This window comes from Apus apus, chromosome 4 (genome assembly GCF_020740795.1).
Source record: "Apus apus isolate bApuApu2 chromosome 4, bApuApu2.pri.cur, whole genome shotgun sequence".
NCBI classification, from domain to species: Eukaryota; Metazoa; Chordata; class Aves; order Apodiformes; family Apodidae; genus Apus; species Apus apus.
In genome coordinates this window covers 86,217,577-86,231,300 of record NC_067285.1, presented here as the reverse complement: position 1 = coordinate 86,231,300, position 13,724 = coordinate 86,217,577, and the positions used below count along the sequence as shown (strand labels likewise).

Sequence of the window (13,724 nt, the reverse complement as noted above, 5' to 3'; positions counted from 1 at the left end):
CGAGGAAGAAGTTACTAAATACTAAAGAATTATTTATCCCCAGGTCCCCAAGAGTATTGGTTTCATAGAGGGGAAAAAAAAGCCATTAAAATGTGAAAATATTGAGATCATTTTCCTAAACAAGGAAAACGAAAAGCTAATGTCCAGTGTAACAACTAATAGGACACAGAAGCACTGGCAAACAGGGAGACCTATTTAACATTTCAATATACAATGCAGCTATACAAACAGTGCATTAGATTTACAGTTGACTAATCTGTTACATAGTAAAACAGAACCAATTTGTATTGCCATACAGTTAAGTTTAGGGCATTATTGATACATGCATGAATAATACTTGCTTTGTCAAAAAACATGCCAATGGAATGTGAAAAAACACATTGCGATCTCCACTGAGAATCTGAAGCATGCAGGGATAACTGGTCAATACTTATTTCTGTCTTTCAGAACAAACAACTTCTGTATTTAGAAAGGCTGACATAATAACAGCCTTTGAACAGGAGGTACTTTGATGCTGAAGCTAAATACTCTCTATGACTCCTGGGGAAGGGAGGAGGCTGGCCTGTGGTAGGGAGAAGAAAAATTTTATTGCATCTTTTGCATCCTGAAGGTTACACAGGCTCTACTGCAGATACAATAATAAAAGAAATTTCTATTTCATTCTTCAGACAAAAAAGATAAATTCAAATGGGTTACAAACACCTCACCTCAGCAGAAATTGCTGCCTACAAAAATACTCCATGGCTCTCCCAACCTTTCCTTCACCTCCCCCTCATCATTCTTGCAAGTTAACTGGATTTACAGTGGTGCATTTAATGGGCTGTAAAGAAGGGAGGTCATTCTTTTGGTTAATGAGACACTAGAAGGAAATTTACATTATTTAATGACATAATTATATAGATAAACTAATGCAATTATTTGAGAGTAACTGAAGAAGAGCAAACCTCTTATGATACACAGAGGTTTGTGCCACTGATTGCTAACTGTCTCAACAATTAGTCCTTCTTTTGCTATGGATATCAGACACCTTCCTGTGCAAAAACTGGCCTGAACTTCACTGCTTTTATTTCCTTACATGCCCCCTGTAAACATACTTCTCAAGCCTAAGAAGATTACACTTACGTAAAGGGTTAGTGATTTTAGCCCTGTCTTAGGAAACCACAAATCACCGTCAGTACAGGCTGGAGGAAGAAGTGCAAATATGGAAAAAGAGGGATGGAAGGAGTCATTGCATCTTTCCAAATGTTGCTTAGGATGAGCGCAACTGTCGTGCTTCTATAGCTGGCCTGTCTACATGTGGCACTGTGCCCTTACCAGCTGAAACCGTGCTTGTTGGAAGGCGTGTACTTCTCCAGGAGAGCAGTCAGCTTCAGGAGAGAGTACTTCTGCAGCAGGTTCATCTGTGCCACGGACTGGCAGTTGATCTGCAGTGAGGCTGAGCTGAGGCTGGGCCGGTGGGAGCTCTGGAAGCTGTGCCACCTCAGCTTGTGCCTGCAGAGAATACGGGAGAAAGAGCAAGGACTGATCACCAAAATGCCTCTGTAGCATGCAGGCAGGAATGAACTGCTGAGCTCCCTGCCCTTGGCAGCTGCTGTCTTTTGGGATTCCACCAGTATCAGCCAGCAGTGTCTCTGCCTCACCCAGTGTGATGCAGCACATGCAGGTGCTTTAGATGGGAGCTGACCCACAGCTCAGTGTTAACTATACCATCTTGCACTATCAGACATTTTCCGAGGCCTCCACCACCATTTTTTCAGAAGCTCTTTCAGTATGAAGGCAGCAGGAATCAAAAAACTCCATTAAGAAGAAAGGGCCCAAATTATTAAGACACATCAAATGGGAACTAAGCAGTTTTAAAAGTCCCATTAAGTTTATATGAACAGCTGTAGGCAACTAAATAACAGCAGAAACCAGGCCCTAAATAATTTGCACCAGTTTTAAAGAAAAACTGGAAACAAAGCCAGATGGAATTCAACTCCTTGCTCTGTTCACAACACAAAATACAGTCATCCATTCCATGGTAAAAATCCCAACAGAAACTGGGAGACCACTGGAGCTCCCCCAGACCCCCACTGTGCTACAGTGATCAAAGAAAAGTCAGCAAACCTAATTTTCCCCTCAGATGTAATGCCCTAGCACACTATGAAGAAACAGCCTGCTACTGAAAAGTGCAATTTTTTTAAATGGTCTAAAAGTCAAGGCTTTTACTACATACTGACACAAAACAGACCATACTTACCCTGGCTCTCCTAGCCAACTTAAAAAGTGAAGAATCCTACTTCAAGTCCCTCTCCCTCCCACACACCATTTCAGTCTGAAGAATCACCATTCCTAAAAACTGCCTTAACACTGCTCGTAATGCCAAGTTGCTGAGAGGGCTGTTCTTCAATGACAACTCAGGGTCAACATTCAAACATACAGCTACGAAGGGTGGGAACCACTTGTCTAGAAGTCTTGCACACATACTTCCCTTGTCTATAATTGCTTTAAGAGGTGATGGGAACAGCACATATGTGCTTGAAAGGTTACAACTTCTACTGCACCCTGAGTGTGGTGCAGCTACTACAGAGCCACTCGCACCAGAGGGGACCTTACTGGGGCCACCCCAAGTTCTGCTGCTAATGATCTTACCTGCTGGACCGTGTCAGCGATGCGCCCACCCCAGAGTCCCTCCTGTCTTGCATCCCCGAGGGCTCTTCCGTTTCATTCAGTGAATTCCCTGTACTGTCAAGGTCACTGGGTGTTGTTCGATCGTTATCTACATCAAGGTGGATCTGCTTTGGAGAGGAAGGACATGGGGAGATGGAGTCGAGCGCCGAGTCAGAGTCCCCTTCATCTGAGAACTTCTCTGACCACTGGTTTACTATTCTCTGCATCCCTTTGACATGGTAGAGGATGTCATCTAGTTCTGGGAATATGTCTTCATTTTCAAGGTCAGCCAGGTCGCTTGTACTGGAATACAAGATTGAGCCTGGCACGTTGTCGTAAATACTCAGGCGGCTGCTCACTGAGCTGGAGGAGTTGCGCCTTTTCCCCACGCCCAGCTCTTTGGTGCTGTCACCACTGTTTTCCCTCTGGAGGGTGAGATGTCCATGTCCATGGAAACTCCCTGTTCTCCAGTTCACAGAGGCATTGCTTTCTGCTGGGGAGAAGTTGCCGTTGGAGAGTGCTTTGGGAAAAGTGCCGGGCTTATGATCTTCAGGGATAAAAAACACTGTGTCTTCTGCAAAACTTCCCCGGTTCTTGAAGTTCTGCTCCATCACATCGCTGAATGTTGACTGGTTAAAGGGGTCAAAGCCTTCCAGGTACATGCCCACCCTTTTATTGTATGCACTGAGGCTGCGTGTTCGTGTGACAGGACTGGGTGTGCTGACAGCACTGCTTGTCTCAGACTGACTACTGCTGCTGCTGGTCTGGGTGGAATTGGAGACGCTCCTCTTTCGTACCATAGGGAGGCTGATGTGATTGCCATTGAGGGCAGAAATCTCCACGCAGTTAAGTTGCTTCAGTTTATCTTCATCCATGCCCTCCTGCAGGATGGGCCCACTAATAATAAGGCCAAGCTTTGAAGGAGCTTTGTTCTTGCTATGGTGAGAGCTCTTGATTTTCAGGCTCTCCATTCTCTTGAGCAGGCTCTTTGTTTTGGACTTGGCGTTTTTCTCATTGGCTTTCGTGTTGAAGCTGAAACTATTCAGCTCCCTGGGCGAGGGCAGGCTGCTGAATGAGTCATCATTCGCTGCAAAATTGCTGGATGAGCAAACGCTCACAAACGAGTTTGTCCTGGTGGTAGATGCCTCACTCTGCAGGGTTGGTTGATGGCTGCTGGTGCTGCTGACGCTCAGAATGGAAGCCACCTCCTGGCGCTCGCTTAGGTCTGTTAGTACACTCTCACGGCTTGCTGCATTAGTAAGGTGAGGAGCTTCTGGGCAGGGGGTATTCAAGTCCGGTTTTGGAGGGAACACATCAAACTCTTCAAGTCTTGACCATCTCTTGCTGTCCCTCTGAAAAGTCCATTTGCCACTTATTGCACATGGTTCATCTTCATCCGAATCTTCACTCTGCAGGGAAGAAGAAACCTGAAAGTACTGCTTGTAAACTGCCAGAACAGCAAAGGCGGTTGCATTTAAATACAATACCCACTAAACTGCTTTAAGCATGACCTTGTTCACACTGAATTTAAAGTGAAAACAGTCTTTTACTTCAGGAAAAGGAAGATTAGGCCATAAAGCACATCACAGGAAAAGATAACCCAGGCCATAGGCCATATATTTTAACAGTTTTAAAATACAAAAGATATAGGCTTTGTAAAAAGAAACAAACAATACAATCTTCTTTAAATTGCTCTTTTCTAAAAAACCTAGTATCCAGAGACTTTTAATTAATTGGTCACAGTGGACAGTCCTCAGATCAATGGAAATTCCTGGCATGCATAAAATTTTGAAGTGGAGTCAGTTGGAGGCTGGGATCCCTCAGGACTCTCTCCAAAGTTACACTCTGTTGATAGTGGCTGTGTGTTTATACTCCTCTTCGCAATTACAAGATGTTTCTCATACATTCTGAACTGTAGCGGCTTAATTCCTTACCCATTCGGGAAGTCTGAATGGTCTTCTGACTGTGACTAATGAGACAGCAAAAGAAACTCTTGCGCTGCAGGAGTGTGCTGCCTTCAGGCTCTTACCTGGTCCACTCTTCCTCCCACAGGCTAGCAGCTAACATTTTAAGAATGTTCTGTGAAGTTTCTACTTCAGTGTTGCTCCAGGCAAACTTTAGCACTCATAGATATTGCAGCAAGAGCTCACTGACAGGATAGCACGTAAGTAAATTGTAAATAACATCTCCACTGATGATGTTTGATGTATGAGTAATGCCTGAGGGCACAATTACCATACATCACTTATGCCTACAATCTTTTCATCTAAATACTGAAAGGGAATGATCCTGGGACTGACATATTTGGTCTTCCAAATATCTGGAAAAGTTAATGTTGGAAGAATAAAAACAATGAGGATATTTTAACAAGACACCATAAAACCACAAAATAACCTTTAGTGTTCAGAGCAGGAAACACTAATTGCCATCCAGCTCCAGGAGTTTCACTTCATTTGTTTAGATTCCTTTAATTTAAAAACAAACACACATGCATGGCCCAAACTGTAACTATTTGTGTGCCAGGATCACAAACATTTATACTCTGAAAAACAAGTACATTATATTTCAAGAATTTTATTTATGCATACTGTTATTTACTGCTCCTCTCCAAGTTGTTGTTTTTTTTTAATTTATTTTTTATAGCACATTTCATCAGTTCAGCAAAATAAATGAAACACTGTATTTATTTTTTATAACAAAATACACATGGGACGCAGAACAAGCATCATTTTCTTTGTTTCCCAACTACTGCAAAATACTTCTGACCAGGACTCTGATGAAAATCTAAGAGGACTGGCTTGCTTATTTAAAGTTTTCAGGAGGAAAAGTCACCTGAAACTGCCAATGGATAATAATGATGGTTTGGTGGTGAACGCGGTTTGACTGGAAAAAAAAGTGATCTTAATTTGCAAAGACATCAAAGAAAAAACACTAAGAAGCATATGTTTCTGTCAGCACTATTTTCTCCTAGTGTTAAAAAGATTTAACGGCTAGGGGAATAGGATCCAAGTGTATCTGCCAGAACATGGGTGGTGAAAGAAAATCAGGAAGGACTGAAACAAAAGGTAATGTCCAGACTCCGGAAGATTTGGGGTCTGGACCTGAAGTCAGGTCTGGTCTGACCTCTACTAGCTATACTGATCATTCCAGTCTTAACAAGGTTCAGTAACAAGGACAAAAAATCTTCTGGTGGTCATAAACAGCAATCCAGCTGTCTATTCCTACTTTTAAATAGTTCCCATAGATGCTGCCTCAGAGTGTTATCTTCTGCAGCTTGCATGCTGTTTCCAGCATACCACAAACAGATAGGGAAAGAGGGGATTAATTCCTGGTAAACAACCTCAGAGCATTTGTATGCATTCTTGCTAAGGGTAGGGCAGCATTGTATTGCCTTAGCTCAGTCATCTTTATCTGCAGTTGTCATATCCCAGGGGATGGTATCAACTCCTGATCCCTCCTGGGACACCCAGATAGTTTTAAGGCAGCTATTGAGTGGTACCTTGCTGGCAAATCCCAGCAACTCAGCTTTCTGTCAGCAATACCTTACTGAAATTACAGTAGGCGCTCTTTTTTTCTCACCATGCTCCATAGGGATACTGAAGATTCAGAAACGCTTTTAATTCCTGCTGAGCTCCCTGGAAAAGTTCAGACTTTCTAAAAAGGTAGCTGGAGTATTCTGTAAATATATTGCTTTAATTTTAAGGTATGTAATTAAAAACCAAGGAAACAACGTGACTAATCTTACAAAGGATTTGCTCTCCCCTCTGCAGGCCAAGCATAATCTAACTGTTCCTGTCTACATCACAATAAAATAATACAATTCTAACGTGATGGCAAAGAATCAAAACTGTGAAGATGATGCCAAAGATGATGTAACATTCAGGGCAGCTCATCGTGGTTGGTCAGGATCCCCTCCATCAAGCCTACTCTTTACAATCCTGCCTGAGTGTGGGTAACATGCTCCAACAGGGACAACCTCACTGGCAGGCAGAGAAGCCCAGTGCCTTTCAGACTGGGAGCAGCATACCCGGGAAGAGTCTGCAAGAACAGTAACCTGTACTTGTGGCCAAGCCCTGCAGTTTTCACTCAGTGAGAACACAAAATTAAACATACCGAGTTTTGACTGTGTGTTCTTGCAAGGTTCTACTCTGGTGTTATCCTAGACTGCATCTAAGCAATCTCCTAGATGCCTTTTTTTTTTCCCCCTCAGTTTTATTATTGACAATGTTGTAACAGAAGATGTTAAAGGAACTTACCCTTTTCCTGTGGGGACTAATTTCTAGCTTCATCACTGCACATTTGTTTAAAGTATTTAAGCGCCTGCAAAGCAAAGGAAACCATATTAAGAGAACACTCCAGTGTTTTGACACAGGCTACTCCAGTTCAAAAGCTTTTGCAAAGGCTGTCTCCAGACTGCTTTGCATACAAATGGCCACAAGAAGAGTTTCAATTAAAGTCCTAATTATATTTAACCATTAACCCATTACACTTGGCAGTATTCTAACCTCAGAGGGAGGGATGGATGACTATTTGTTGCAACTACCTGAATCAAAGTAAAGAGAAGTGAACGGAAACTTAGCCAAAGTTGAGAAGTGAGTTACATCCAAAGAACTGTGATAATTTCATTTGTTTAAATAGCAGACATCCAAACTTTGAAATGAGTAATCTCAACAAACTGAAAATAAGGGAAAAAGCTTCTTATTTGATGCTGCATACACGTGGTCCTAAGAAACCACACGCTGCTTTAACATAGCACTTTATAAGCTAAAATATCCCATAGGAAAACTTATTTTCCACTTATTATTAGGGGTCTGTTTTGTTTGTGAACAATTATTATTTTCAATACCATTTTCAATTTTTACTGGGACAAGACAATGCACCAGTTTAAAAAAAAAAACAACAAAAAACAAGGAAACACAACCTGATTTTTCCTTCCCAAACTGAAACTTTCTGTTGGACATAAGAAAATTGGTTCTGAAAGACTAAAATTTAAACAAAAAATAAACTGCTTTAGCAATAATTAACCAGCCTCCTTGTGAAATGTGACAGCAGTCTGGATACATATCTTGAAGTACAGTATGAATGTATAGAAGCATCTCTCCACTCCCTGATGAGCTACTTGATGTGGCAGGTATCACTAAAACAAAACAAAACAATAATCTCTTCTTCTTCCTCTCACCAAAGGCTCAGTGTGCAATCCTGAGTGCAAAGAGCTTAAAGCAGAGCAAAACTACATTACTGAACACGCAGCCCCATGGCAGTTTATGCACAGGTAAGTGTGGGCTGCTGTGGTCTCCTCCTGCCCTTCTTGCAACCCTTGCTTCCCCAGAAACTGCTCCAGGGACATGGCTCTGCTTCAACCTGCACTGACAAAATGTGGTTAAAACAATGCTGGTGCTCTGGCTAGGCAGGGGCAGGTACAGGCTAGGTGTGATGCAAAAGACAAACTCTGAAGCAGCAGCTCCATGGAAGGGATGGTTTGGCTCCTTGTGAGGCTGTACCGCCAGCAGAAAAATCATCTTTCAATACTTTGATGGGTTGAATTTCTCCCAGGGCAGTTCCCCGAGCTGTGTGAAGGGTCATGTGTGCAGGGGAGGCAGAGATGCAGAGCTATCCCCTTCCTTCAGCTGGAGTGCAGAACAAATTCAACAGAAGCAAAACAGAGCTTTAAAAAGCCTAATCATTCTGAAGGAAGCTGTATAGCTTTCACATAATTTGTCTGAGCAAAGTGTAAAGGAAAGCATGTACCAGAAGCTTTGAAAAAATAACGAAAAAAAAAGAAATGCTGACTTGTCCTGTTGTTTCAGATGAGTCTTTTCAGATTCATGAAACTTGTAACTTGAATCTATAAAATGTGTGCACAGGAAGAATTATTAGTTTCCTCTCTTTCCTCTGTCCTTTTATGCACAGGATTGGATGCAGATGGTATTTACACAGAGCTTGATCCTGAGGCCATCAAAGAAAATGCAAAAGCTCCTACTGATGCTTTTGCTGCAGTTGTGAAGTAAAAAAAAAAAAAAAAAAAAAAAAGAGGCATTTTGATCTATAATTAGACCCAGCCACAACACAGCAGAAGAGAAGAGAAAAAGAGAAACAGGAAGAATTGCCATGGGTCAAATAGTAGGGCAGTGGCAGGTTAGGAGAGTTATCCAGATCTCTCTATTTTCATCTTTGCTCTGACTTTAAAAGGCTGAAGGCTCAGTCCTGCTGGGTGCAGCTGGTGGGTACATGCACCAGTACAGTGAATTTCAGAGGAATTGTATTTATGGTATAGGCAAAGGGTGAATGTCCCACCCACACCCTAAACAACATAACTGGTATTTCAGTTTTTAAGAGGCCACACAGCAGCAGAAAGCCATATCCCTCTCTCTGCTATAAAAACATTCTCCTCTCAAACTCCTAGACCTCAAGACCAGGGGGTATTAAACTGGTTTCAGTTCTATATTGTGTAATAATTTACAAATTTCACAGTGCTGTAACCTTTGACTTAGGCGGAGAGAAATTATCACCAAATCCCTGTATCAGGCTTTATCTAGCTCCAGCCTGTCTGACCGCTAATAAAGATGATCTCTGATTTCACAAAGATTACATCCCCAGACTTTTCTCCTACTCAAATTAAAAGCTTGAAATAGGTGGAAAAGGGTAGAGCAAAGACCTATGCTTCCACAGAGGTTGTTTAAGAAAAAAAATACCCTGGCACACACCTCACAAAAATGAGTATGAAGGCAAGATAAGGTAGCCCCCAATGAGCAAGGTCAAATACAATAGCAGGGAGGCAAATAGAGCCTCTGTTACACATCTTACATGATTTCATCACACAACCAGTTTCCCTTTTAAAGCCTAAACGCTCTACAGCAATTGCCTCAGATCTGCAACTTTCATTATATACATCACACATCCTGCTTTAACTTCTGCTGGAGTTCAGTCCCTTGAGCTACAGGACGCTGAAAACACAGGACAATATGCAAAACTGCCTTCCAAACACATTACTGAGTCTGCAAGCTAAACTTACAAAGTTCAGGCTTTGCCAGAATAAGAGTTACCTATACAAATTTTGTAAACCTTCACGCATGCTTTGCACTACTTTTTTACACACATAAAAATGTGTTTGTTTTCAACAGATTTTCTCATCAAATCCATGCTTGTTAAAGAAGCGCAACTTTCTCTTCTGGGACCGGACCTTCCTCTTTGGTAATTCCATTCCCAGGTATAAATTCAACTTACAATTTCCCTACTGACAGTCAGCAGGTCTGCCTTATTCTTTAGTTCTGTCTTATTCTGCCCAAAACTGTCTCAGAGACACCTTTGTGAGGAAAGATGGGAGACAGAGGAATGGGGCAGGACTGCTGCATAAAGCAGTTTCAGCTGCTTTCACTGGCTATCTCAGTCTCAATTTCTACAATGCCTCCTACCCTGGCCACTTTCTGGATCATTGCCTGGATGACAAGTTAATATTCTTCCCCATCGTTTAGATAAATGCCTTTGAGTCAGCCCCCTCTATATACATCTTACCATCCAGATGGCATCTTACTCCTGTGGAACATTTTATCTCCAAGACTTTACTTTTCCTCGCCTTCCATGTATTCCTACCCAGGTTCTCAACCTCCTTCATCCTGGCTCTGCAAATCTCTTCTTCCTGAGGGTGAAGAGTGCAAGAGGACCTGCTTCTCAGTCCCAGCCTCTGTCAGGACTGGTCCATATGAGCCCTGAGCAGCAATCATACTGGAAGCCTGAACCTGACACACCCAAAACATGAGGCACTGGAGCTTCACTCAGAAATGAGTGAACAATACATTTCTCTAGTCTTCTCCTCAGAAACAGACAAACTAGTTTAGCCTGAACTTCTTTTAAGAAAGAGCCTGAACAAGACATTCACTGTCAGAAACTGCAGTGTGAGCACCTAATTTCAGCTAATTTATAGATTAAAATATGAGCTAGTAACATGAAGTCTTTGTTAACTGAGGTACCAGTGAGTTCCACATTGGCTATAACCTCAGGTAATTCATTCTGCCCTAATTAACAGGAGAAAATTCTTACTCCATGCACCCAAGAAAAGTGGTAGCAATACAGAATATTAGACTTGTACATTTTAAACTACAATTTTCAGTCAACTGTGTGATCTAGCTTTAAAGTTTAAAGTATTTTCCTAACAGATGTAAATACTTACTTCCTCCTTACAGGGCATATTCCAGCTCCATTATACCTGTATCTTATTGATGATACAAGTGCTTTCTTGTCTCACAGCAGTGGACAGCCCTTATGTTGGCTCCTGCGGTTCATGTGCATGTTCTAACCTGCAAAGGAGGCCAGATCCCTACAAACCAAATGATACTAGCAGTGAATGCTGCTCATGCCAACCCATTACAATTGATTCCTTGGAGAAGAAGTCCTAATGGTAAAAGATTTAAGAAATCTCTTGTGTAGACAGTGTGGCAGTTTTCTAGCTATGCGTAAGGAGATTAAATAGGATTTCCATTGTGGTTTGCTATGTATTTTGTACTTAGCAACAACCTTTATGGGAGAAGCATGTTTCAGTACTTAGTTTCACGAGTGCATTATGAAACGAGTTATCATCTGGAGAGAAATTTGCAGTCATTAATCTACATAAAGTCTTACTAAATAAAGACCAGCAGTACTTTGTGCAGTCACTACATGAAGTATCCTTGCAAATGAGTCATCACTCTTACATTTTTAACCCTACTTTTCATGATAAGATCACTAAATGACACTTAACCATCTGTGTTCTACTGTTACCAAGTGCAATATGCTATCTCTGTAATTCAAGTCTCAACCCACTTTTCACTTAAAATTTTTCAAGAAAATCCTTAAGATCCTTAATGGAGTAGCTATTGATACCTTTTCCGTTTAAAAAGGAATTTAGCAAAACACTTACTAATAAGCTGGTTTTAAACCTACATTAGTTTTCCTGCTTCCATTAGTAAGATTATTAAACAATAATTACATTACTGTTCAGATGAAAACTATAATTTAAAATGCTTCAAACTTAAATAAATCCCACTGTGATTCTACAGTCTTTTAAAATATACCTCTTCACATGCAGTAATTAGAACAAGGTTAAGTAGAACTGCTGGCAGAACGCTGGTTGGTATACACAGAAGCAGATTCTCAGTATCTTGTGCCCGTAGTACAAGATATGGACCTGTTGGAACATGCCCAGAGAAGGGCCACGAAAATGATCCGAGGGCTGGAGCACCTCTCATATGAGGACTGGCTGAGGGAGTTGGGGTTGTTCAGTCTGAAAAAGAGAAGGCTCTGGGGGGACCTTATAGTGGCCTTCCAGTACCTGAAGGGAGCCTACAAGAAAGCTGGGGAGGGTCTTTTTACAGGGGTTTTCAGTGAGAGGACAAGGGGTAATGGTTTTAAGTTGAAAGAAGAGAGATTTAGGTTAGAGATCCGACGTAAATTCATGAGTGTAAGGGTGGTGAAACACTGGAACAGGCTACCCAGAGATGCTCCATCCCTGGAGGTGTTCAAAGGCAGGGTGGATGGGCCTCTGAGCAGCCTGTTCTAGTGGAAGGTGTCCCTACCCATGCAGGGGAGGAGTTGGAACTCGATGATCTTTAAGGTCCCTTCCAACTCAAAAAATTCTGTAATTCTGTGATTACCATCCACTGCAAACAGCATTCATAGAGCTTTGTGCTGAAAATGTAAATTAATTCCAATACTATTCTGTTTTACAGTCAAGAAACAATGTTAGACTTAAGGCTGTGAAGCAGCTCTAAGCCTTTTACTGAGCAAAACTCTTTACTGTTTACACACTGACCATGGCACGGTCAAAATAAACCCAGGCTTCAAGCAAAAATGCAACATTCCAAACCACGTGCCTTCTCCACATTTTTTAAATAAGCTTTAAAGAAATAAAACCAGGAGATGTACTGCTTTTGTCTAACACAAATGGTAAAGGACCAAATTCAGACATCCGAGGTGATTAACTGGATTACTTCAGTTCTACTCTGAGGTGGGATCTGAACACTGCTGGAGAAATATTAGCTTCACTTTTAAAGTTATCTTCCAAAAGATAAAGTGCTAGCTGCTTTTATTGAGCACGCTAGCAGCACACTAGCAGCAAATCTCAAAGATATACAGAGGGCACATTCATTTTGCACCAGTGATAAACAATCTGCTACCTTTTTTTCCCATATAAATAAATAATGTCAAGTTAAAAACTATTTTTGCAGGCAAGCCCTAGGTTCAAATATGTTGACTTGACTGTATCTTGTCTTCCTGGCAAGGGAAGACCAGGCTTCTGGGAACCAGCATTTATTCACATTGCTGCACTTTCTATTCGATGTCAAGTTCCAGAGCACACAGATAAGCATGCCAATGCATTGCATGTTAGTATCAATGGAGTAGGTGGCCTACATTTCAGCAGGACACATCTTGAGTGTGATTTTAAAATTAATGAGATTTTTCCCCTCCCTGGACAAGCAATCTGTTTTCTTAGTTTGAAAATCTTGTAAATATTTCTGAAGAACTCTAAATTCCAGTCCCTCTCTTTCCCTTCAAAGTATGGCAGTGATGTCACGAGACATTATAAACTTAAAGCCTTTCTTATAAGGGTTTTGTAATTCATTGGACCTACTGACATTTAGAGTTTCAGACATCATATACGCAGTATACTAAAGCATTAATTTTACAGACAATTTGGAAAAGTGCCATAATGGAGGACAGAAGCAGAAAACTGCACTAATTTCTAGGTAACAGGAGATATGGAAAGTTAAGGCATTTTTCACCACTTAAGATTGTAGACTTGCACTAGAGGAGGTAACTGATGGATAAGTCAGTATGAGATGGGGCCACTGTAATCTCTCTTATGATAAATTGGTAATGCTGAGACTGTAGTTCTGTAAAAACATGCTGCCACACAGTGTTGCTCCCCCTTTTCCCATTACGCCTGCAGCTAGCTGTGCGGTCCTGTCCCACCCTTCACACCTATTCTGAACTTCATGATGCCTTTCCACGGCATAATGAAAACCACTTACTGATAATGAATAATCAAAAGGTCTCAAGCAAAAGGTTATTTAATGGTCCATAATTCAGTTGAGGTTATGCTT

At 41.5% G+C, this 13,724-nt stretch overlaps 1 protein-coding gene across 5 annotated transcripts in view; it reads right to left on the bottom strand.

Moving 5' to 3' along the window:
* The window catches only part of DLC1 (DLC1 Rho GTPase activating protein), a 233,960-nt gene that overhangs the window by 8,851 nt on the left and 211,385 nt on the right, over window positions 1–13,724 (bottom strand). For all 5 annotated transcript variants that reach the window (XM_051616522.1, XM_051616520.1, XM_051616521.1 and 2 more), the window contains 3 exons: window positions 6,906–6,969; window positions 2,632–4,058; window positions 1,315–1,491 (listed from right to left, as the gene is read on the bottom strand). In XM_051616522.1, the coding sequence (XP_051472482.1) occupies window positions 1,315–1,491; window positions 2,632–4,058; window positions 6,906–6,969 (1,668 nt within the window). The remainder of the gene's footprint in view (window positions 1–1,314; window positions 1,492–2,631; window positions 4,059–6,905; window positions 6,970–13,724) is intronic.